This window comes from Lissotriton helveticus, chromosome 5_1 (assembly GCF_964261635.1).
Source record: "Lissotriton helveticus chromosome 5_1, aLisHel1.1, whole genome shotgun sequence".
In the NCBI taxonomy this organism is placed as follows: Eukaryota; Metazoa; Chordata; class Amphibia; order Caudata; family Salamandridae; genus Lissotriton; species Lissotriton helveticus.
In genome coordinates this window covers 128434732-128461444 of record NC_136065.1, presented here as the reverse complement: position 1 = coordinate 128461444, position 26713 = coordinate 128434732, and the positions used below count along the sequence as shown (strand labels likewise).

General features: G+C 47.5%; 1 protein-coding gene across 2 annotated transcripts in view; it reads left to right on the top strand.

Annotated features, from left to right (window-relative positions):
• CNTRL (centriolin) overlaps nucleotides 1–26713 on the top strand; it is a 1008983-nt gene that overhangs the window by 852351 nt on the left and 129919 nt on the right. For both annotated transcript variants that reach the window (XM_078641873.1, XM_078641874.1), the window contains 2 exons: nucleotides 19825–20030; nucleotides 20526–20666. In XM_078641873.1, coding sequence (XP_078497999.1) covers nucleotides 19825–20030; nucleotides 20526–20666 — 347 coding nt within the window. The remainder of the gene's footprint in view (nucleotides 1–19824; nucleotides 20031–20525; nucleotides 20667–26713) is intronic.

Sequence of the window (26713 nt, the reverse complement as noted above, 5' to 3'; positions counted from 1 at the left end):
AGAATAGAAATTATCTATCCATAAAACAAAATGTACCATGCGAATATAACCTACCGTATGTTTAATATTGAACGGTAGGAAAATGAGGACATGGTCACCTAAATTCTCACCCAAGAATTTGATGGGTTAAAGCCTCACCTCGCCTGGCACTCTCTCAGGTAGAGAGGCCCCGCTCTGTCCGTCGGTACCTCCGGCTTAAACTGAGCCGAGGGGAAGGTCACATCTTTGTGTGTCATACCCACAAACCACTGCCCTGGCATAGGTCAGCCACCCCTCTAGCTGGATACACAATACCAGTGGTGACGGTACAGGTGCATAAGCACTGTACCTCTACAGTGTCTAGACCAATTCTTAGACATTTTAAGTGCAGTAATGCCATTAAGAGTATATGGGGCTGGGAGTTTGTCATTACGAACTCCACAGCACCGGGCTTTACTAAAAACTGGGAAGTTTGGTATCAAACTTCTCAGCACATTAAACCCACACAGATGCCAGTGTGGGATAAAATGAACAATGCACTCAGAGAATATCTTAGAGATGCCCCATGAAAACCGACCAGCCTCTGGTGGGTTCCCTGACTGGTACGCACCAGCCTGCCACCACGAGACACGTTTCTATACCCCTGGTGTGGGAGCCTTTGCTCCCTTAGACCAGAAACAAAGCCTTTCCTGGACCGAGGTGGTCACACCTCCCGCAGGTCAGGAAGAGCCATCTGTGGCAGGGGAGCTTCAAAGGCCTTGCCGCCTTTGTAATGCGACCCCCAGCCTCTGCTGCTATCAGGAGTAGGCCCCCTTCTTGTCTCCCCACCCTTTCGGCGGGAAGACAAGCAGGAAAAATTAGCACAGCCCAGAAGATGTACCCACTTCTTCCAACCCCACCCGTCAGGTGGGGCAGGTGAGGTGAAGCCCACTCTTCAGTGCCCACCATCTTGCAGATAGCAGGCACTCTCTTATCAGAGTGAGGGATTGTGCCAACTGACCCACGTGGGGTGAGCACATCAAGGTTGTAGTCACCCTAAGGTCAGTAGCCCATTGGCTACTGACCTCGAGACCCCTAAAACCCCCCTAAATACAGTATTTAGGGGGCATTTGGGGGCAGCCATGAACCAAGAAGACAGATTCCCGCAACCTAGGAAGAAGAAGGACGAAAGAAGAAGCCAACCAGAGGAGACTGCAGAGAATAACTGTCTTGGCCCCAGCCCTACCGGCCTGTCCGCAGTTCCCAGAGATTCTGCGCTAAACGTTGCCTTGTCCTGCAGCCAGCGTCCTTCAGAACCCCTGGGAGGACTGATTGCCTTCAACAAAGACTGGATTTCCTGTGAACATCAGCTTTGTTCAACAGAAACTCCCAAGACAGACTCTGACCTGCTGAGTACAAAGAAACCAGACGCCTGGAACCACTCCTGCACCCGTCGCCTACGGCCTGAGTCTGAGTGGCACACCGGTCCTAGCTTTGTCCCCCAGCGCTCCAGAGTTCAAGTCCATCATGGGTTGACCCCCCCACCCCCATGACTCCCCGATGTCGCCTGTAGCTTCTAGACCAAAACAGCATCCTGCACCCTCCACCCAGCCACCCCTGCGGGTGTACTTTGGGTGCTAACTCGGAATCCCCTTTGCCCTGAGCCTAACACCAGGAGCTTTGCTCCCACAACGTTGTGGCCTGCTCGTGAGCAACCTCCAACCGGTGGTCCCCTATCCCCCTTTTGATAACTTTGGGCATTAGCCTCTGCACCCGGCCGCCCTAGTGCCACTTAGGGTGCTTTGAGAGTGCCTTCTTGACCCTGGAGAAACCCAGGTTCTAACCCCAGAATATCAACTCCCACAAACTTGTACTTACCTGTAAACTGATAGCTCCTTCCAATAGGATTGCATTGAGTGCTTTTTCCTAAAAATTGTTTCGCGTGGAGTGGTTTTGTATGAAACATTGAAAAACTGCAAATAACTAAAAACTGCTTTACTTACCATTTCTCTAGGAAATGTCCCAGTGTGATATCTAGACATATCACACTGAGTAGAAAAAGTAAAAGTAATCCATAAAGTAATCTGTAAAGTAATTAAAAGTAATCTAACAGTAATTTCCACTGTATTGAAAGCATTAACAAACCTGTAACAAAGTAATTTTCATTCAGCTTGCTTGTATTGTTCAACCTGCCTTGAAAAGTACCATTGACACTTACCTGTACCAGGCTTGCTTGGTTCTAGAAATAAATATAACTAAATAATATTTTTATACAAATCAAATTGACCTGAGTTCAGTCTTTGTGTGTGTGACATCATTTGCTGATTGAATGTGTACAGCAAATGCTTAACACTATCCCCTGATAGAGTCTTACTGCTCGCCCACACTACCACAAATAGAGAGTAAGGTGCTATCTACTTTTACTTCTGCCTACCTTTGGGGTTCCACTGGACTCTGTGCACACTATACCTCATTTTAGTATAGTATATACAGAGCCAGCTTCCTACACCCACCTAATCTTTTTCTTAGCTCCTAGCACGCACAACCTGCTATCTACATTGTTGGTACTTGCATTTAGGCACATTTAGACAAATTGTGCTCTATAGAAGTATGGTTAAGAATTCATGTAAGAAGAGATGGTCTGGAAGGAAAAGTGACCTTGACAAAAGAATCAACAATGACATAGCAAGCAGTGGGAAGGAAAAAGAACAAGAATGATTCAGTGTGGATGATTGAGTTGTAAAATAGGATAACTGGACTTCTAAGGGATCTTTATTAAAAAAAAAAACCAAGTAGCACTTTCCTGCTCAAACTCTTGATGGCGGGATATATGTATAGTATGTGAATCTAGAAGAGTCAATCCTCAAAACTAAAGTTTCAGGTAAGTAACTAGCTTCTTATTCTGCTTTTTTGCGAGAACAGAGGCATGGGGTCTTTATTCAGCTGAAGGATTTCTGTACAAGAACATGCACACATCTAGAGGCAAGAATTTTCGAATAATATATACTATGCAAAAAGTCCTCCCAAGACAGACGAGGAAGAGTGTCCAGTAGATGTGTGCTATACAAGAACTGCAAGACTGAGCAGTTTAATATTTATTATGCAGTTGCACATCTTTAGTTACATTTAACTCCTCATTCCATGAGAAATACCAATAAAGCACCCTAATAGCTTTATCCTCTATGAATTGGCATCAAACTCTGGGGATCTAACTTTAGGAATTTAAACTAAGAACAAGACAAATTTAGTGCTGATTGGTCTAATGGTTCATAGGCTATACCATACAACATTGACCAGCCATTGAATGCTTACACCATTTTTGCCATTAAAGACATATATCAATAGACCAGTTTCAACATTGAGAGTTCTTTCAGTGATGAAATAGCCTTCTGCAGCTAGCAAATGAATAGGATGTGTGTTCTATTTTTTTCACCAAGGAAGAAATGATTGATTTGGAGAAAAAAACTCAAGCACTAAATGGGCTACAACCTGAGAGCCTCTTAAACATTTGCAATGGAGCGAATCTACAGAGAAATCCCCAGTTCTTATAAAGAAACATATCCTCTGATTCTCCACGTAATATAGACGGCCCTATATCCCTTGGCAATATAGCCTTGAAATTCTCAACTATTGATAATGTGACATTCTACGAGGTTCTGTCCCAGTAGAGCAGCATATTTCAATGTTCCCAAAGCTGCAACGTTTATTATGTCAAATGTCAAAGGTTCTTATATAGCGCCATATCACCGCAAGGTCTCAAGGCGCTTGCTTTGGGAACCCGTCCTGGCTTTTTCCCTGTGAGATAACCCGTACTGGGCATCCCCAAGGTGAAAGCCAGGCATCCCGCCGCGGGGGGGCCGTAGTGGAGATTAAGCAAGCTATTGCTCAGAGTTGCAGAGTGTGAACCCGTGATTCGAGTAGGCACCGAAGCGAGAATTATCGAGTCCGTGGACATTTGGGCTCAAGACCCTGCCGCGTCGAGAATTGAACCCTGGTCCCAGGTCTGACCTCTGCTTCAGGGTCTGCCTCCTCTAACCAGTGAGCCACACTTCTCCACAAGTTAGGAGCTCAGTAATACCTAGCAATATAACAGACTATTTGAACCCCTACGCAGCTGGTTTCAAGCCACCAGATGAGCTATTATATCTCAGTTACTGAACAAAACAAGCACTAGTACCAAGATCCCTTGTTTCTGAGAACAGACCCACAAGAAGAATCCATAGTATTATCAGAAGTAAGGGAGTGGTACTCTGTTGCACTATTATCATCTTTACCTCTGGACAACAGGAGGTCTGGCGCAGTTGAAAGGAAGAGATGGATACAAATACACTTTCAAGGCTGCTAACATCTTAGCATTGCTAAGGATCGGTAGGAAAGTGTTGCTTTTTGACATAGTCACCCAGACTTTTTACCTGGTATTTGATTTGATTTCGTCTGAAAGAGTAATGGGTTCCTGCTAAGCTAACCAGGTCCCCAGTGCCAGATCTCTTTCCCAAACTGTTTGTTTTTCCCAATTAGCAATACCTTAAGCACACGCTCTAAGTCCCTAGTAAATGGTAGCTCTGGAACCTAGGGCCTGAGGTACTAAATAGGGTCCCTGAGGGATGGAGCACAATTTGTGCCACACTAAGGGAACCCTCACCAAACACATGGAAGGCTGCCATTGCAGGCTGCATGCTTTGGTGCAAACAAAAGTGAAAACACTACGGTGGCCTAGTCTGAGGTGAACATGACGTTTCAGAAGTGATCATGGCAAATTTAGGAGCTCTGGGACAGGGGTATGCCCACTTCACACAGGAAGTGGTCATATAGGGGGCACAGTGACCCCAAGGTTCAGTAGCCCATTGGCTACTACCCTACACTCCTCTAAAATCCCTAAATTCAGTATTTAGGGGAGCCCCTGACACCAGAAAATCTGATCCTGCCGACCTGAAAGAAGAGTCGCACCTACAAGAACAGAAGACCCAGCAACTGACCTGGCGCCAACCCTGCCGGGCTGCCTGCTGGCTTTGATAATTTCACTAAAAGACAATTTGTCCTGTAGCTGCTGAGTCCCTCAAAGCTTGGGAGACCTGTCTGCACTTCACGCAGGAACCAAGAACTCCTGTGAAGTAGCGGAACTGCTTCTGTGCATCCTGCACGCAACCCAAGACACCTGAGAGGACTTAGTGACCTAAAAAACTCAACGCCTAAGGACAACACTACACCTGTCACCCCCAGCCCGAGTTTAAGTGGGCCAATGGTGCCATTGTGGTCCCCCAGCCCTCCAGAGTCCGAGTCTACCGTGGTTCCATCCCTAGTGAACTCTACGATGTTGACTGCACCCTCTGCACGCAGGCCCCCTCTACAGCGACTGCTCCCACTAAGAAAAACCAAATGCCTAAACCCACCTCTGCACCCGTCGCCCCAGGGCAGTGGAGAAGAGGATAAAAGGTGTCCCATTGTACCCGAGCATTGTGAGACCTGAGAACCCCATGTTGGTTCAGCCCGACTGGCCTCCCAGTCGACGCCTGCAGCCTCTTTACATGATGACTGATCTCTATAGACTTACATTGGGCACCCAACGCTGTTTTGCACCCCTGCACCTGGCTGCCATAGTGCTGTTGGTGGTGTTCTGCTGGTGCTGCCTCGGTCCTTGCCCACTACTCACCTTAACTCCAGGAGACTGGTCCCATAAGTAGCTATACTGTACCTGAATGCTGCACTTGCTTTTTCTCCCATAGGATATAACATTGCAGCTTCTGAAAATTGCACAGTGTCGACTTTATAAATACAAAAGCATTTCTATTGAAAAACATATTTACCTGATCAAATTGATTCTGATGCCTAAACATATATAAAGATACCCGTTATATTTTATAAATTGGTGTGGATCTCCTTGAGTCTTGTGCATCCTTTATTGACTATTGTGTGTATTTGCAGATATCTTATACTCCTCTATTATAAGCCAAAGGCTGCTCGGCCACACTACCCCATAGAAGAGCACCTTGGGATTGCTAGAGCAAGCCCCTGTCCACTCATAAGAAAACGCTGGACTCTGCACGATATATTTCATTTTCGTGCTGTCTTCCTATAGGATCCAATGCAGTTACTTATTCTAGACAGTCCAGCAACAAAAAGCAGGACTTCCTAAAGGTTCTGAATATGAATTTCCTGTTCGAGGCATGTGTGCTATAGATATACATACTTTGCATACTCCTACCATCTAGTTTTGGGTCCGGATGTTTGCAGGTTGTTTTTCTTCTAAGAAGTCTTCCCAGTCACACGGTAAGGTGACTCCTCCTTTCGGTGATAGTGTGGATGGGCATCTACTCCATTGTTAGATTGTTTTTTTCCGCCATCGGGTTTGGAACTGTATTGCTGCGCTCTGCTTCAAAACCGTCCTTTGGGTTCCCCTTGGTGTGCAATCCACTGTACCCTCGACGGTATTGTTCTCGTACACGTTTCCCTGTTCTCCGTGTTTCGAATCGATCAGGAAATACTCTACTTTCAGTCGGAAACATCGTGGGCAGCCCTCTGGCCTAGCCGAGTCGGTCCACCCTTGTGCCAATGGAACGCACTCCGTTCCAATTCTGTCCTCGGTGCCATTCCAAGTACCCGCGCTCCAACCTACACAAACTTTGTAACTTGTGCCTCTCACCGGAGCACAAGGAAGAAGACTGCGATGCCTGTAAGTCATTCTTGTCCAGAAAGACTGCGCGATTGTCTGGCTCGATGAAGAGAAATGCAACACCAAAGCATTCAACATACTATGGATATCTTTGGGGAAGAATCCGAACATGAAGAGGTCAAAGCGTCAAAAGCAGAAGAGGAAGAAGCCTTCTCTGTTCCAGAATCCTATTTTGATCTGAAGATTGATTTGGAGTCTGAAGACGTGCCTCCGGGACAGGCTTCTGTGAGCACTAAAGACCCTTTACCCCACAAAACCTCTTGCATCAAGCATTAGGCTTCAGCACCACCACTTCCTTTGGGCATTGGTCGGCACTGAGACAATGTTTCCGGCACTCTGGCCCGGCACTGAAACAAACAGTCAAGCCTCCTGGCTTGTGATCGAGTCATCCAAAGTCATCGTCATCTGACCCGAAACCCTCCGCTCCGAAAGACAAGACTAGTTCGGAACCAATGCTTTCTGCGCCGAAAGATAAACATGCTTCAGAGCGGAAACCTTCCGCTCCTAAAGGCAAGACTTCTTAGGCACTCAAACCTTTAACGCTGAAAACAAAAGAAAGCCTCACAAAGTCTCTGGAACCTATCATGGAGCTTTAAAAAAAAAAATTTAGACCCTAAACAAAAGAAGATATACATCAATCCAGATACTGGACATATTTTAGCTAAGATACCATCTAAACGGAAACGTCCTTTAGAGGATCCGGCTTATAAGATTCCTCTTCAGAAACTAAGGACATGGCTACAAGTCTGATTCATCCACCTCCACCATGTTGTCCACATTTACCAAGTTCAGCTTCTCTACTCATAACCCCTCAGGGGTCTCCTGATACACTAAATGATATAGATGGGGATGATGATGACAATAATTCAGTGACTGAAAGAACTCTTCACACACTTGATGTCAGATGAGCGCTATTATACTATATTGAAAGGACAAAGGATTTGCGCAAATCAACTATCTGAAAGAAACAGGTTAGTATTAGATTCCTTACCTTAGAATATCCCCAGGCGTCAGTCTGGATCCGGAAACTTTTGCGTAGCAGTACCCCTGCGCGTCGGTAGGCGTCGTCTGCAGGCGTCCCCTGCGGCTCCGCGTCGTCGGCGTCGTGCGCCGTGATGACGTCGCTGGAGTATATAGACGCCGCCTCCGCGCGCTGACGTCAGTTCTTCTTTTTTCCGCGCCAGTTAGCGCAGATCCGAAGAGCAGTACTCCGGTCTTTGACCAAGTTTCTTGTTAACTACTTAATCTTCTACGGTGCCGGTAGGATGCCCGGTTTCAAGGGTTGCGACGAGTGCGACCGCCTGATGTCGGTCACCGACCACCATCGACTCTGCCTCCGGTGTCTGGGCGCGGACCACGACGTGGAGTCCTGCGTCGACTGTCGGGCCTTGACTGGTAAAGCTAGGCGGGAGCGGTCCCGCAAGCTTCTCGAGCTCCGTGTGTCGGCCCCGCGTCGAGAGCGGTCCCGGTCCGGTCGGAGGTCGAGGGAGCGGTCGAAGGAACGATCGCGGAGCCGCCATGAGCGCTCCGGGAGTCGCCACCATTCCTCCGGTTCGTCAGGTAAGCGTAAAAAGTCGGGGCATCGTCATCGTACCCCCGACTCCCCCCGACGCCCGCGTGATGCGGCCGGGGGCTCGGGTGGCCCCACCCACGCGGGCCCGCGTGGGTCGCCGACGCTGTCTGCCCCATACCCGTCGGTCCCTGGGGAAGGCGCGTCGCGTGAGGAGATCGAGGCCTTCCTCATAGCTATGAGGGCGAGGTCTCCTCCGGCGGGGCCTACGGCGCCTGCGGGCCCGTCGGTCCCGTCTGGGGGCCCGAGCGGTTCGGGTGCTCCTGCCTCGACGCCGCCGGTGGCTCCGGCCTCGGCGCCGCTGGGCCCCTCAGGTTCGTCGCCGGCTGGTCTACCGGCCTCTCCGGCGTCGGTTCCTTTGGGCCAACCCGTGGTACCGCCTCCGCGCGGTGCAGCGACTCCGCCGTCGGTTCCGGCCGGCGTCGGGTCCCCGGCGCCGACGCCACGCGGCGCCACCCCCATTCCCCCTCTGACTCCTGACGCGGAGTCGGACCGGCGTCGCCCGACGCCGGATCCGGCGCCGATGGGGCCCATTGACCCCGAGGTCTATATCGTCGATCCAGAATACGGCGATGAGGACGAGTATGGAGAGGGTTGGGAGGGGTCTGAGGACCCTTTATCCCGTGCCTGCCAGTATGATGTGGACTGGGTAGGTGATCTGGGTGATGCCAGTGGTCTGGACGAGTCGCCCAACCCTGGGTTTGTCTCCCCGACCCCTGTGGCGTCTGAGGCAGGTGCTGCCTATTCGGTGGTCCTGATGAGGGCTGCCAAGGCCTTGAGCCTTGAGCTCCCTGTCGCGAAGGTCAAGCCGAACATTCTGACCGAAGTGTTTAAACCGCAGTCATGCCCCCAGGAGCCTCTGCTGCCGTTTAATGAGGCCCTGACGGATGTCCTTTTGGGCACCTGGTCCAGGCCCGCTTCCGGTGCACCGGTTGACCGGAACGTTGCCAGGCGTCACCGTCCGTGCTCGGACGACCCTGCCTTCCTATCCACCCATCCCTCCCCGGAGAGTCTGGTGATCCAGGCCTCCACTTCACAGTCCGCGTTCCCGTCGGCTCCGCCCGATCGGGAATCAAAGCGGTATGACCAATTTGGTAAAAAGGTCTTTTCCTCTTTGAGCGCTGGACTGCGGTCTTGTAATACCGCGTGCCTCTTGGGCCGCTACACCCACTCCCTGTGGGATACGGTCGAGGAGTGTTTGCCGCAATGCCCCCAGGAAGTGCGGGACAAGCTCACCCGGGCCTTGGTTGAAGGCCGGGATGCGGCGCGGTACTGGATCCGTTGTGGTCTGGACACGACCGACTCGCTGGGACGGGCTATGTCCACGACGGTGGCGATTCGTCGCCATGCTTGGCTGAGATCTGCCAACTTCTCGCCAGACGTCCAAAATACACTCATGGACATGCCATTTGATGGCAGTCGCCTGTTTGGTGACAAAGCGGACCACGCGCTGGAGCGCTTCAAGGACTCCAGGGTCACGGCCAAGTCCTTGGGTCTTTCGACCCAGCGCCAGCAGACGGGTTCGTTTCGCCCCTTTCGTGGCCAAGGGAGGGGCGGTCCCACACGTGCTGCCAGCCACGCGCCGCAGAACGCTCCCCAGCGCGGTGGCGGCCGTGGTTTCCGCCGTGGTGGCGGTAGAGGCCAGCGGCGAGGTCAGTCCACGCCTCCCCCCGCTGCTGCATCCAAGCCTTCCTAGTCCGAGCTTTCGGGCTCACGTGACGCCAGTGGGTGGCAGGGTTCGCCATCACCACTCCCGCTGGCGCGCGATAACATCGGACAGGTGGGTGCTGCAGCTCGTTCGAAGGGGCTACGCCCTCCCCTTCGAGTCCACTCCTCCAGCCATGCCACCGCAGAACCACTGTGTGTCGGGGGACCACTTGACACTTCTGCAGGAGGAAGTTACGGCCCTCTTGGCCAAGGGGGCCATCGAGCGCGTTCCTGGGCCAGAAGTAGGGTGTGGTTGCTACTCCCACTACTTTCTGGTGCCCAAGAAGGACAAAGGAGGCCTCCGTCCTATCTTGGACCTACGGAACGTCAACGGCTTCCTCCGGAAGGAGAAGTTCAAGATGTTGACTTTGGCTCAGGTCTTGGCTGCTCTAGACCCTCAAGACTGGATGGTGGCGTTGGACTTGCAGGATGCGTATTTTCACATCCCCGTCCTGCCGGCCCACCGGCGTTACCTGCGGTTCACGGTAAGCCAGGAGCACTTTCAGTTTATCGTGCTCCCATTCGGCCTTACCAGCGCCCCACGGGTGTTCACGAAAGTGATGGCGGTGGTCGCAGCTCATCTGCGCCGGTTAGGGGTTTCAGTCTTCCCCTACCTCGACGACTGGTTGTTGAAGGCGGGCTCGCCCCAGACAGTCGTCCACCACCTTCAGATGACGGCAGACCTCCTGCACGAGCTGGGGTTTTCCATCAATGTGCCGAAATCACACCTGTGTCCCTCTCAAAAGCTCCTTTTCATCGGAGCGGTTCTCGACTCGGCGCAGTTTCGGGTTTATCCCCCGGAACGGCGGGTCCGGGATATTCAGGCTCTGATTCCCATCTTTCAGCCGTTATTCCGGGTTTCGGTCAGGTTGACGCTGCGGCTTCTGGGGCTGATGGCCTCCTGCATCCTACTGGTGCATCACGCCAGGTGGCGGATGCGGGCTCTGCAGTGGGACCTGAAGTTTCAGTGGGCCCAGCATCAGGGCAACCTATCCGACCATGTCCTGATCTCGGAGGGCACTGCGAGACAGTTGCAGTGGTGGCTTACGGACCGCGATTGGGTCAGAGGCAGATCCCTCTCCCTTCCCCAACCGGAGCACGTGGTTGTGACGGACGCGTCCCTCCAGGGCTGGGGTGGCCACTTGGGAGAGGCGGAGATCAGAGGCATCTGGTCTCCGGCGGAGTCCCGGCTCCATATCAACCTGTTGGAGCTGCGGGCGATTCGCCTAGCACTGAAGGCATTCCTCCCCTTTGTCAACGGGAGTGTAGTGCAGGTGTTCACGGACAACACCACCGCCATGTGGTACTGCAACAAACAGGGCGGTGTGGGGTCGTGGACCCTTTGCCAGGAGGCTCTGCGTCTCTGGCAATGGCTGGAACGTCAGGGCGTGACTCTGACGGTTCAACACCTGGCAGGTTCTCTGAACGCCAGGGCGGACAAACTCAGCCGTCGGTGCTCGGTGGATCACGAATGGCGTCTGAACTCGGACGTGGCGAGAGGCCTCTTTCAGCAATGGGGAGAGCCTTGGTTAGATCTATTCGCCACAGAAGAGAACGCGCATTGTCATCAGTTCTGCGCGTTGGAGTTTCCAAGACGGCACTCGCTCGGCGACGCCTTTCGGCGCGAGTGGAGTTGCGGTCTGTTGTACGCCTTTCCGCCTATACCACTTCTGCCCAGAGTGCTGAAGAAGATCAGGCGCGACCGGGCCCAAGTTATCCTTGTGGCCCCGGACTGGGCTCGAAGATACTGGTATCCCGAGCTACTCAGCATGACAGTCGGTCCCTCGATCCGCCTGCCCCTTCAGGAGGACCTTCTGTCGCAGCAGCAGGGGACGGTCCTCCACCCGAACCTGTCCAGTCTCCACCTCCATGCTTGGAGATTGAGCGGCGGCAGTTGAGGCCATTTGACTTGCCTCCTGAAGTCTGTGATGTAATTCTGGCAGCCAGGCGTCCCTCCACAAAGTCGGTATACGCCTGCCGGTGGAACAGATTTGTGGCATGGTGCACAGCAAAGGCTGTGGATCCCCTTTCTGCCCCTCTGTCTGAGGTTCTCCTCTTCCTCCTTTCCCTTGCCCAGCAGGGCTCTGCTCTGGGCACTATCAAGGGCTATCTTTCTGCCCTTTCCGCCTTCTTGAGGCTACCTGATCAGCCATCTTTATTCAAGTCCCCTATTGTGTTACGATTCTTGAAGGGCATCACGCACATGTATCCCCCGGCTCCGTTCGTGATGCCTCAGTGGGACTTGAACCTGGTTCTGACTTTCCTGATGTGCGCTCCCTTTGAGCCTCTTCATTCCTGTCCTCTCCGTCTTCTCACTTTAAAGACGGCCTTCCTGGTGGCTATCACCTCTGCCAGGAGAGTGAGTGAGCTCCAGGCTCTTTCTGTTAAACCTCCTTTCTTGTCTGTTCATCCTGATAAGGTGGTTCTTCGGACTAGACCTTCTTTCCTGCCCAAGGTAGTCTCTGCTTTTCACATTGGGCAGTCCATCACCTTGCCCTCCTTCTTCCCGCCTCCGCATCCTTCGAAGGATGAAGAGCGGCTCCATCGTCTGGACCCAAAACGTGCGCTTTCATTTTACATGGATCGCACACGCCAGTTCCGGGTGGATGACCAACTGTTTGTTGGCTACGTGGGTGAGAAGAAGGGAAGGGCGGTACAGAAGCGGACCATCTCTCGGTGGGTCGTCCTGTGCATCAAAGCATGCTACTCTTTGGCTCGGAAGGAGCCTCCTGTTGGGCTGAGGGCCCATTCCACTCGGGCCACGGCGGCTACTACTGCCCTGGGCCGGGGAGTCCCTTTGCAGGACATTTGCCAGGCGGCCACGTGGGCCTCGCTGCACACCTTTGCGAGGCACTACTGCCTGGACAGTCAAGTCCGGAGGGATGGCTTCTTTGGCCGTTCGGTCCTCCAGGACTTTCTGGTGTAGGTTGTATTGGTTCGCAGACCCACCACCGGGGTTGGTATTGCTGGGGTATCTATTCTAAGGTAAGGAATCTAATACTAACCTGTTTCTTTCAGATGAACAAGTTACTTACCTTCGGTAACGATATATCTGTAAGAAACAGTAGTTAGTATTAGATTCCTTACCGCCCCACCCATCCTCCCCGTTCTGCGAACTGATACCTAGGGTTAAGGACATCCCTTTCAGGGCCCTAGTTTCAAATGGCACCAGTGTTAGTTCTCACATGGCTCTGCGTGTTCTGGCGCGGAAAAGCTGTGTGCAAAGAACTGACGTCAGCGCGCGGAGGCGGCGTCTATATACTCCAGCGACGTGATCACGGCGCACGACGCCGACGACGCGGAGCCGCAGGGGACGCCTGCAGACGACGCCTACCGACGCGCAGGGGTACTGCTACGCAAAAGTTTCCGGATCCAGACTGACGCCTGGGGATATTCTAAGGTAAGGAATCTAATACTAACTACTGTTTCTTACAGATATATCGTTACCGAAGGTAAGTAACTTGTTCATTTGTTGCATTTGCTCCACATCACAAGGGCAATCCTATCTCTAAATCTGGCATTTCCAGATGGATTTTTAAATGCATTCAGACTTGCTATGCTAAAGCTAAAAGAACGTAATACCTGTTAGAACGCATTCCACTTTCAAAATAGGAGTTAGCTATGTCCTTTTAAGCAACATTCCTCTAGCTGACATCTGTAAAGCAGCAACATGGTCCACACCACACACATTTACCAAACACCATTGTGTGGATGTTTTAGCACGTCAACAAGCCAATGTAGGCCAAGCTGTGGAAAAGACACTTTTTCAGACAACTTCAACATCTACTGGTTAGCCACCACTTTGGGAGAATACTGCTATATAGTCTATGCAAAGCATGTGTATCTACAGCACACATGCCTCAAACGGATTATGCTACTTACCCAGTAAGCATCTGTTCTTGGCATGTAGGGCTGTAGATTCACATGCGCCTTCCCACCTCCCCGGGCACCTGTAGTTGTTGCAGTTCTTATTATATACATTACATACGCATGGACATCTCTGTACTACAGTCACTTACTTCATTCTCACCCTCTTACGGAAAAACAATGTAATTATGGAGTCGATGCCCATGTGCTATATCACTGAAAAGAGGAGTCCCCTTACCTCGTAACTGGAAAGACTTCTTCAAAGAAAAACAACTTGCACGCATTCAGACCCAACACTAGATGGCAGGAGTATGCAAAGCATGTGAATTGACAGCCCTACATGCCAAGAACAGATGCTTACTGGGTAAGTAGCATAAACCATTTCCAGTCAGATAATAAGTGTGGTAACTGATCTGTTAGAACCCTCAGCCCACTAAAACCTTCATACACTATCAATGAGGAGGTGAACTTGGCTGAGAACAGACAACCTTCGGACCAGACTCTCAGAAAAAAGAGATGAACCCCCTGCATTCAGACGATAAAATGCCATGGATGAAAGTGAATCTAGAAACAAAGGCAAAATTCTTGCATGGCAAAATTTGTGATTTTAACGGATGCTCTTAACCATAGATTCCTCCCCTGTACAGTATCCTCAGGTGCCAAACTGGATCTGTAGATTTTTCAGCATAGGCCCTGCTCGTCAGTGTTTGGTGTCATGCGGCTATACGTCAAATCTACTATGTCCTGGAAGCGACAGCTGGAACTGCATATAGATGTTACACAAGTGTGATGATGTCACTTTCTTTCTGGACACTATCTTCTCCCTGGGACTTGAAGCCCAAAGACCTGTTGTTAGTAACTATGTCCAGATCTCTAAAGTGTGACTCCTTTAGATGGGAGAGACTCCATTCCTCAGAGCAGAGAAGTGGAAGGCCGATGAGGTATCTATAGTTAGATGGAGTATCCACCAGAAAGAGCTTTACCAAAGGTAAGTAACTTGTACTTCTGGTGGAAACTTAATCACAGATTCCTCACCTTTAAAATAGATACCGAAGTAGTACCTCCGCTGGTGATGAACCTGCGGAGTGACTCAAACTAAAAAGTCCTGCAGGTGCGAACAGACAAATTGGCCTTTCTGTCAGACCTGGTGCTGTCCAAGTTGTAGTGCTTCGTGAACTTGTGCGTAGAAGTCCATGCCGCAACTTGGCAAATATCCAGGACAGGCATTCCACTTGTCAGTGCAGCTGTAGGAGCCTTGGTAGAGTGAGGTCTAAATCCCTCAAGGGGTGCTTCTTGATCTTGATGCAGAGGTCAATCCACCTGGATAATATCCTCTTGTACACTGCCTTGCCTTTCTTTGCCACAGAGAACCCCACAAAGAACTAATTGCTCTTCTGGGAGCCAAATGATGGAGTCTCTTTCGAGGGATGAGGTGGGACAAAGAACATCAAATGTGTGACACACTGGCTGAAGAGAAAGGGTGTCAGTCAGTGAGTCAAAATACTTTATTTGGTCAATAAACGCCATAAAAACAGACAGTTAAAAACACCATTTTGAGACATTTTAAAAATTCAATACATTAAAAGAAAGAAGTTGCACATATCCGTAAGATAGGTCCCATCATACAATTATTAGGTATACTAGAATTAGTCACTTAGCAGATTGAATTAAAACTCATTACGAGGAATCAGGCGGCATATACCAATATGAACAATGAATACAATAAATAAAATACAAAAGTGACAAGTACTTAATAAGTGGACAGCTTGATTACACCATGGGAAGTGCTAGATGATACATATAATGCCCAAGCTATATCTAAATGAATGCCTGATAACTACTACTGGGACATCTTCTTCATGAATCTTAAGGCCTTACTTAAACAAAATTAGCATTTCTAAGTAACAGCAGTATGAACTTTTTGCACAGGGGGTCATAAAATTCACCGAAAAAGATAAAATGCAAGGTATCTTGCTCAGAAAAATGATCGCAAGGAAGTGGCTTTAGGGCACCAGGCGTCGAGTAACCCATGGGGAAGGCTAATAACCAGGGTACCAGGTTCAGCCGAAATCTGGTTGAAACAAAGTGATGTTGCACATTGGAGAACAGTGACAAATAAGGGTGTATCTGAGAGCACACACTCAAGATGACGTACCTTCTCACTGAGGGCTTGGCAGACTCCATGCCCTCCCTGATCGCCTCCTGCTTAACCAGAAACTTCTGTTTCATATCCCTGATGGCTGCCAGACCTAAGGGTCTAGGTTTAGTATACATGTCCCGGGGCAGCCTAGCCATTTCATTTGCTCTGTGATGTATTTTAACCAGGGAATGCATAGAGCCCCCTCGTGGGCAATACAGTTCGCTATAACTAGCTGGTACAAGGTGGTAGTTGGACTCGACCAGATTCTCAGCCAGCGTATCAGAGGCGCAGCAGCAGTAAGGTCAGAAATGTACCCCAGACTAAGTTCTTCATTCAAAATAAAGGCCGGGGTGCTAGAGGGGACGGCAAGAAGGCAACGCATGAATTTATTTTCAACCCCCTGAATGTCACTCACATCCTTATAGCCCCAGACAACGCACCTGTATGTGGCCATAGAATTAATTTTTTTATACAACTTAAGCAGGGCAAGTATGGGTCTTGACCCTAGCCTTTTTGCAAAGTTCCACGTAGCCCCTACTGCTCTTTCCAGAACATTCTTTTTGAGCTGTTATTAGGCCGCCTAGGTCCCTCGATCGTCAAACAACACCCCTAAATAAGGGAAGGTAGACACTTTCGTTCTGCCCCACTACAACAAAACTTGCCCTTAGCAGCCTTTTTACTGCCTATCGTCATGGTGTGGGATTTCTAAAAAATAGTGGCTAAATCAAGTGAATCTGTAAAATCAATAAAAACATTTAAAAGTTTTTGAAGGCCTACAGCGGTCCTGGCAAACAGCACTGCATCGTCTGCGTCCCGAAGTGCAGGTATCAGTTTGGACCCTGCTCTTGGGATATATTTACTGCTGACTAAGAGGCGGTCCCCTAGCTCATTAATATAGAGTGTAAACAGCCAACGGGCCAAAATGCACCCCTGCCGTTCTCAACCTTTTGGTAGAAAAGCCGCTCTAGTCCTCAACACCAACTTGGCCTGGAAGAAGGTGTTGTAGGGCAGCTGTAGTGGCAGAGCGTGCAACTCACTCATTGAAACAGTTAAGGTGAGTACTGGAGTTCTGTGCCATTTGCTTGGTGTTGAAAGCTTTCCTAAAGTCCATCGAGGGGATGCTGGTTCAGGTCTTCATGGACAACACAACCGCTTTGTGGTATTGCAACAAGCAGGACTCAGTCCAAGTAGCCCTATGCCTCTGGAACTGGCTGGAGCATTAGGACATATCACTGATTGTACACCACCAGGCGGGATCTTTAAAAGCCAGGGCAGATAAACTCAGCTGGCAACCCCTTGAGGATTAGGAATACTAACAACATCTAGAAGTGGTGCAGGGCATCTTCCAGCAATGGGTAGCACCCTAGCTAAAACACTTCACCAACGCAGAGAACATTCATTGTCAACACTTTTGTGCATTGATGTCCCAGGAAGGCTCTCTTGGAGAAGCACTCCTCTACAGTAGAACATGGGACAAGAGTCCAGGGCCACAACCCCAACAGCAGGCACCCCAGTCCTCTGGAGGTCACAGTAGTAGATCTAGCAGACGTCCAGGCTCGCAGTGTTAGCATACCTCCTAGTCCCCAGTTCCTCTGGCAGCAGCATCCTAGCTGCTTTAGGTTTTCCCTTAGTGGCACACAATAACCCTGTGTGAGGCAGACTCAGGAATTTTCTTCTGATTCGTGGGTCCTACAGATTGTCCAATGGGGCTATGCCCTTCCATTTCTTTCCATACAGCCACATATTCCACCCACATCAGAGAAGGTGTTAAGATTTGTTACATGATGGCCAGGAAGCAGCCTCCTGAAGGGGTGAGGGCCCTTTCCACCAGGACCAAGTCTGCTACCACTGTGTTGGCATGTGGGTGACTTTCCTGAGTATTTGTCAGGCAGCAATGTTTGCATCAGTACACATGTTCACGAAGTGCTGCTGGCATAACAACCAGGTCTGATAGAAAGAACATTTGGCTGTTTGGTCCTGCAGGAGTTTTTGGTCTGAGTCATTCCACAGGACCACTACCGGGGAAGGTACTACTTCGGTATCTATTCTAAAGGTGAGTAATCTGGTTGGAAGCATCCATCAGAGAAGCAAGGTACTTGCCTTCGGTAACGCTTTTCCTGGAGGATACTCTATCTAACTACAGGTTCCTCACCGCCCTCCCACCCCGATGTCTGTGAAATGGACTTATTAACATCTAAAATGGTTCCAAGTTAGAGAGCTGCACACTGGTGCAAGCAGTTTTTTTTTTGGGGCTCCGCTTCCAAGGGCACAGACGGGGTCCAAAAAAACTGACGTCAGTATGCTTGGATGGCACCTAATTACGGTTTCAGCCATCACTTACAGGGCAGAGCAGGGGCCTCACAATGCCTCCTTTTGGCGTACTAAAGCTATTTGAAACATCTTCCCAGATCCAGTCCTGGGGCCTTGGGAATTTCTAAAAGTCAGGAATCTGTGACTAGAGTATCCTCCATAAACAGTGTTACCGAAGGTAAGTAACCTGCTCTCTGTTGTAGGAATCCTACTGAATTCACTGAGCCTCCTCCACTGTTGAATGCATAATTAAGTCTTACATCACTCGTATTACTCATCAACTGAGATATTGCCAGTACGTACGACTATGCTGTGCCCGGCGGAGTCAGTTTCTCCATCAAAATCATAGCTGGGTAACCAGAAAACTAGCGATGCAGTTTTAAAATGTCCAGATTTTTTTTGGTTTGTCCTGCTAACTAATTAAAATGAGGGCCAGTTAGTAAAATGTTGAATTTTTCTAGTCTCAATCAGCTTGTAGAGCAACCTTTAATTTTTTAGTTGCCAACTTAAGATCACTGTACTTTGAGGTTCAGGTTAAAAAAAACACTAGTAAATGTGTGAGACATAAAACTAAAAGAGATGCACTCATCTGGGGGTGATTATAATTTACACAGACGGTTTCCTTTTTCATATGTCCATAGTGATGTACATGTGGTAAGATGGTGTTAATAGTTCTGGTGACCCTGATCTCATTTGTACCCATAAATAACATGTAAACATTGTTTAAACAATGTGTGTATTTCATTATGAGCCCGTTACAGGTTTACTTGGCTTCATTAAAGCTAAAACTAGGATTTACAGTATTCAAGTCTTCTTAGTTGACCACCAAATATTTAAAAAATGAATGCATTTATAAGGATGTCAATACTCTTATAAAGATGGTGAGCTCCAGATCCCACCCCAACCCTTAAACCACATGCATTATTTAAATTTAATAAATAAAGTGGTCTTATAATATTATCCACTCTTCCTGTTGTTGTTAATATATGTATTGTGGGTCACATTTCCCTGAAAGGCAGCTTGGTGGAGATGTACATGATCTAGCATTTATATATGTATTACACTTTAATGAGATCCCAATTGAAAACGTAGAATGTCTAAAGTTTATCCATTGGGTCATGTGAACCCATTTGCAAAGGAACTAGAGAAAGCATTCAAAGCATCACAGTCTGACTTGCTGTGCCACATATACTTAATTAAAACACACAGTCTCTAGTGCTCCTTCTGTGCCACCACTGAGACCCATAACAAGACCCCTGTAGTTCACAAACTAAAAGCTATAGTTAACCTTGGTTAGGCAGAGGGCCACAAAACCCTCAGCTTCAGCCTCATATCATACCAATCACCATGGACAACTCAACATATATCACATGATTTGTATAGGAAGCTTGCAAGGCCCCAAACGCTCCCTCCAAACCATCTCAACCCTCCAAACCATCTCAAAACAATGCATGAAACTCCTCTTCCTCCAGTTTCTGGGTCGAAATCCCACAACCACAGAATGAAGTATTTATGCCAAAAGGGCAATTAATTAGCAACTAATTTGGCAAAATAATAGTAAAAACACTGAATGTTTTAATGCTGGTTCTATTTCGTTTTCAGGGCACCTCCTGTCCACAAAAGAACAGCAAATTCAAGAGAAGACAGGGCAGATAAATGCTTTGCAAAAGGAACAAGACAGTATAAAGGCTGATCTGAGTTACTTACAAGAACAGCTGATTTTGGAGAGAAAGAAAGAGGAGAAGCGCATTACGGCTATGAAAGAGAGTTCGAAAGCCCAGAAGATCCACCTAGAAAAATCACTTCAGGTACAGTTTGATTTGTTCTTGAATGCTATGATGTGTATTCACTCACACTGGTGTTGCTTGAGGAGAATAGCATAGAATATTATAACATACCAATAATACAACCAATACAGCCCTCTCCAGACATTCACAGACTTTAACTTCTGCCTTATTGATTTAAATTAGAAATTATTGCTTCAGATGTATTACATGTATAAAACCAAGGTCTATAAAAGTCAAAAGGCCTCAATTGTAGAAGGGGATGCCAACTTATTGGGTTTGCTAATGCTTGTTTACATTGGTGGTCCACACACACTTTTTTTTTTACTTAACGGTTTTCAAACATAGAGGCTGTTTATTTCTACAGAATTAGCATTTGTTCAGTTGCCAAACAATTAGTTGACTTATAATGTACTATTCTTGAAAATAAATGTGTATGTCATCATCTTTGTATGGATAGTTTGACATTAAAAAACACAAGTGTGATTTCTTAAATATCATGCCTGCATTTGTACTTAGGAGCTGAAACAAGAAAACAATCGTCTTCTGAATGAGCTGCACTCTATAGAACAAGCAGCACGCGATCACCATGAAAGAGCAAAGCGCCTGATGAAGGATCTTGGTCGGGTTCAAAGGGAATATTTAGAGCTGAAGAAGCAGGTATGTTCGTCAGTTAGGCATATAATTATGGGTTACTAGGGTGACCCGATCAATGTGAATTTGAAAGGGCAGTCTTTACTTTTAATTAATTTTAGCCCATCATCTTTGTATTGGTTATCAGCTTAACTGTGAATATCCCTTTTAGTGTTTCAGTCTGTTTTATAGCAATACATGTCAGTAACCACACAAATAATGTATTTACAAATATATACCCATTCATAATTTTAAAGTTGACTCAAACATTTTTTTAAATCTAACTAATAAAACTTATCCTATTTAATATGTTGTATAACAGACAGTATTTCGAGCAGTCTCTCATTTCATACGTACCCATACTGACCTAGTGGTATTCACATTCAACCTCTCTGTAGACATCAAAAAATATTGAGTAATGCATTCTTTGAAATCAGGTATGTTTTAACCAACATTACTGTAATGCCCTGGATGGTTAGTTCTAAACAGTCAACTGTGGTAACTTATATTATAATCTTAAATAAAAGATGTTCAATAGTTTTGTAAAAAGTAAGTGTGTACACTAGCATTATTTATTTTATTTATCGATTTTTGTATAGCGTGAACTTGACCTGAGGGTATCAGAGCGCTTTACAGAGTTAGCACAGCAGCAATTACAAGAGTTACAGAGTAAATAAAAGTGAAAATACATAGTAACAGTATATAAAAGAAGAATACAATAGACAGTAGGATAAGTGGACGATATAGTTCGGAGGTAGTTATGGTAGGGTGTTGCAGAGTTTGAGGCGGGGAGTAGAAGAACAGTTTTTCCCAGAGGTAGCAATACTCGGATATATTTAGAGGGTGAGAGGTAGGAGCATCAGGCCAGTCACTTGGTTTAGGGGGAGGGTTTAGGCATTTATTGAGAAAAAAAGTAAAAACATTTCCTGAAGTGAGGGAATGATTGATTGTCAGGCAAATCCTTTGGATGCAAGTTCCATATTGTAGGAACGTTCCCAGAGAAGGAGCGGGTGCAAAATGTTTCTTTCTTAAGTTTGGGCGGAATCAGGAGTAGAGTGTTAGAGCTTTGAAGTGGTCTCTTTTGGCCGGCTTTTTGTGTTTTTTTGTGTGAAGTACAGGGGTGGGGAATTCCTATCTCCCGACGCCCGAGACATCTAGATTTCTTAGGAGGGCAAGAGGTTTTAATTTGCATTTTGTCCAAAGGCCAAGTAGACAGATTTATGGTAATACGATATACAGCTGTTCAACCCTGTAGGTCACAGCCAGTAAATAAATTGCTCTGAGCAGTTTATTGGCTGTGAAAGCGTCAATGCAAAAGCTGGGGCCTGCACTTTAATTTCCCCAGAGCAGAACAACAAAATGATAAAGCAGAGCTCAAAGTTGGAGCCATCTCGATAAGCTCGTTTGGCTTCCAGGCCCTCCCCTGGTCCTTTTATTTTCTTCAAGCATGAGACACACAACGAGCTTCTGCAGCTCCAGTACACTCACAGCAATGGCATGTAAGATGCTGCTTTTTCTGCCTCTTGCTCTGACTTGAACTGTATGACCCCTCCCTGCCTTGTATTCTCGGCTCCACTCCTGGGCCTCATAGGGCTCCAATATCCCTGCTCATCTTCAACTCACTTTGATTTCCCTTCTCATGCACCCCCTCCTTGGCACTTTGCGTTTCCTGTACACCTTATGTTACACCCGGTGCCTGAACCTGCTAACCCCACCCCACCACCTTCCGCCTAACCCCACCCCACCACTCTCCGCCGCCCTCTTTGACCCACTCCCCTTGGCCTCTCATATCTTACGTCATCGAGGGCTTACATTAAAGCTCATTAGTGTCCCCTTGGGCTTTTATGCAGGCCTAAGGCCACCCATAATTCTGTCCTTGCACTAGGCCTCTCATCTCACTTTGTGCCTGCACCAGGGGCATTGTGAACACACCGCTGTAGCAACTACAGCAGCTGTAGTTTTTGATGGGCCTCTTCAGTCTGCAGGTCCGCAGACAAAGGACCATAATGTACTTGATAGGGTGGGTGGGTGGGAGAGTGAGTGAAAGGGTGGATGAATAGATGCATGGATAAAAAGTGAAAGGGTGGATGGATAGATGCATGTATGAATAAGTGAAATGGTGGATGTACAGATGCATGGATGAATATGTGCAAGAGTGGATGATAGAAGCATACATTAATGAGTGAAAGGGTGAATGGATAGATGAATGAGTGAAAGGCTGGATGTATAGTTGGATGAATGAGTGGAGTGAGGGTGGATATTTAGATGCATAAATGAATGAATGAGTGAAAGGGTGGATGGATAGGTGCATGGATGAATGAGTGGATGGATAGATGCATGTATGAATAAGTGAATGGGTGGATGTATAAATGCATGGATGAATACGTGCAAGAGTGGATGATAGATGCATAAATTCATGAGTGAAAGGGTGAATGGATAGATGCATGGATGGATGAGTGAAAAGCTGGATGGATAGATGGATGAGTGGAGTGAAAGTGTAGATGCATGGATGAATGAGTGGATGGATGGATGTAAGGATGGATGTGTCAAAGAATGGTAGGATAAGTGCAAGGGTGAATGAAGGGATGGGCGAGTGGATGGATAAGTTGAAAGTGGATTGATGAGTGAAAGGATGGACGGCTTATTGAAAGGGTGGATTAATGGGCGAGAGAGTAGATGAATAGATGGCTGAGTGGGTGGGGATGCATGGGTGGGTGGCTGGGTGGAAGGGTTGATGGGTGGACGGGTGGACAGTTGAGTGTAAAGGTGGATAGAGGGATTAGTGAAAGGGTGGATGGATATATGATCGAAAGGGTAAATGGACAGGTGAAAGGGTGGATAGACAAGCGAAAGCATAATTAGAGGAAGTGAAAGGGTAGGTGGATAGATGATAGAAAAGGAGGATGGATGGGGTGGATGGATGGATGAGTGAAAGGATGAACGGAGGGAGGAGTGAAAGGGTGGATGAATAGGAGTGAAAACGAGGATGTGTGGGGTGAAAGGATGGATGAGCAAAAGGATGGATGAGCAAAAGGATGGATGGATGAGCAAAAGGATGGATGGATGAGCAAAAGGATGGATGAGTGAAAGGAAGGCGGGATGGTTCACAGTTAGATCAATAGGTTTGGAGATGGCAGGATAGGTTTGAACAGGGGCTTCCTGAACGCCCCGCTTTAGTAGCTACAGTAGAGGTGGAGCTCTTGATGGGCCTCTTCCTTCTGCAGCTCGGCAGACAAAGATTCATAATTAATGTGAAAAGATGAATGGATGTGTCGGTGAAAGGATGAGTGAGTGGAAGTGTAGCTGGCTAGATGGATGGATGGATAATTGAGTGACCGGGATGGTTGAGTGACAGGGTTGGTGGATGGACAAAGGATGTTATAATGAAGGAAAGGGTGAAAGGGTGGATGGGTTACAGGGTGTAAGGATTAGAGAGCAAAAGGATGGATGGATGAGTGGAAGGATGGATTGATGGATGGGTGGGTCGAAGGGTGGGTGAAAGGATGAGTGAAAGGGAGGGCGTATAGATGAGTGAAAGGGAGGGTGTATGGATGTGCAAAAGGATGGATGGATGGATGGTTGAAATGGATTGGTTTGGAGATGGATGGGTAGGTTTGGATATGAATGAGCAGATGGACTGACGGATGAACAGATGGATGAACCGATTGGGGAAAGGATAATGGATAAAAGAATGAATGGGTGACAATGTAAAGGTGAAATGCAAGATATCAGTGGGTTATAGGATAGATGCTTAGATGGAAGAGACAAGAGAGCTATTCTGGCGAGGATTCCAATGACTTTTTTCGCTTGCTTGGTGTCATAAGAACTTTGGATCAAGGTGGGGGGGTATTTAAATTTCCTGACTACTCACTTGGCCAACACTATGCTCCTTTCTCTACCTTGGGATTATCAGGTAGGCGTGGCGCTGTATGTCAGCGCGTTCATACTAGACTGCTAGTATGTCTGGTCTCATAAAGGCCACATTGCCATAGAAATTTCTGGCACTGAACAAAACTACTTTGTAAAAGAGCAGAATGCTGTGACACAAAATGAAGCCAGCTCACAGATAGGAAGAGACAGCATTTTAATATAAACAAAAGGTCTTGGTTAACTCAGATTTAATTAGGCGCTCAAATGTGAAAGTCACAAAAGTGCACCCATGATATATGTTCTTGTATTAATGCAGATTTATGTTTTTCATCTATTCAAATGAATTTCCTTAAGTAGAACAGGAAACGATAGTCCTGGAAAATATTTGTGAATTGCATCTTAGCATTAGCAAATATGAATATGCCCCAGCGGAAATTTGTTGAGTGTTTACAAGTTCACTTTTTCTCCAAGCACATTTTTCCCAGCCCTGGAAGAAACTTTACTTCTGCCATTGTCAGGGGTAAATTGCCGACCTTTCTCAGTATGGGAAAAGATTAAAGAAGAGCTGGTGAAAAAATCAAATCCTTCTATAGTATTAGCCTGACATAACCAGAGAGGCTATTATCAGAGCTCTTCTATAAAGAGATTGCAGGCATTATTTGACAGCGCACTACATGGCACAAAAGGGACAAGTGGATTTTGTTACCGGACAAGTAGATTTATGAAGCTACTTGTCCCATGGACAAGTACATATTTTAATAAATTCCACACCCCTGGAAGTAGATTGTTTTTTCAGTGAATAGAGTTTTGTGGGTTGTGCAGGCAATTTTGAGTATACAGCTTGTCTCGATTGGTAGCCAGTTGAGTTTCTTGAGAGTGGGAGTGATGTGTTCAAAGCAACAGTAGTCTGGCCGCTGCATGGAGTGTAGCTTTCAAAGGGATGTGGTGTGTTTTTGGCATACCCTTGAACATTGCGTTACCGTAATCCAGCTTGGAGGGGACTGCACCACTATCTTTAGGTCTTCGGGGGTGATGAGGGGTTTGATTTTTTTAAGGTGCTTCAGTGTGTAGAAGGCACTTTTAGCTTTGGCATTATTATGCAGGTTTCTGCCGGTGTAATCTCTAGAGATTTGACAGAATTCGAGACGGATAGTTTACAGTTTAATACAGTGAGGTTGTTGAGGCAAATATCTACAGGAAAGGGAGTTCGGTTTTGTTAGGGTTGAGCTTAAGGTGGTTGCTGGTTAGCCAGGATTGTACCGTGGAGAGAGTGCTGCTAAGGTGCTAGATATCTTTAGCTGGTGAAATTTTAATCTAGAGTTGGGTGTCCTCTGCCTAGAGATGTTAAGACATTCTGGCTTGTTTCAGGATCATTGTAAGGGGTTCCATATAGAGATTGAATAGGGTAGGAGACAGGATTGACTCTTGAGGAACTCCTTGTGAGAATGGTGTTGCTTTTGAAGTTCTGTTGCTTAGTTTGACTAGTTTTGAGCGTTGGTTCAGGAAAGAAGCAAACCACTGAAGGACAGTGCCATTGATGCCTGCCTTCTGTGAGAGGGTATTTAGGAGGATGTCATGGTTGATGGTGTCAAAGGCAGCTGAGAGATCCAGGAGGAGTAGGAAGCAGGCCTGGCCATCATCCAGCGATCTGAGTAGGACGTAAGTGATGTTCATTATTGCAGTCGCTGTACTGCAGCCTTTCCTGAACTCAGATTGGAAGGTGTCGTGCTGGTTGTATTTTTCAATGTGGTTGTTGAGTTATGCAAGCTCACATTTTTCGATAGCTTTTTAGTTATAGGTCTGTAATTGTTAAGGTCATTCTGGTCGGCATCTGACTTTTTGATGATGGGGTGACTTGGCCGAGTTTGAGGGAAGTCGCCATGGAGCCACTCGATAAGGAAGAGTTAATGATTTTGGTCAATGTAGGAGAGATTATTTGACTAAGATTTTTGGCAAGCGCAGCAGGAATGGTGCCAGAGAGGTGTGATGTCGGCTTCATTCCAGCAAGTAATTTGAGGAATTCTTCCTCAGGGATATAGACGAATTCAGTCCAAGATGCATCAATGTTTAGTTGCAAGGGGTTGAAGTTAGTGTTCTGGATTGCTGAGGAGGAGTGTATGTGGAGATAACCATTAATAGAAGGTAGGGCATTGTGTGTATCCTGTTAGAGGGAACAGCTTTGGTGTAGGGTGGGGAGAAGGATA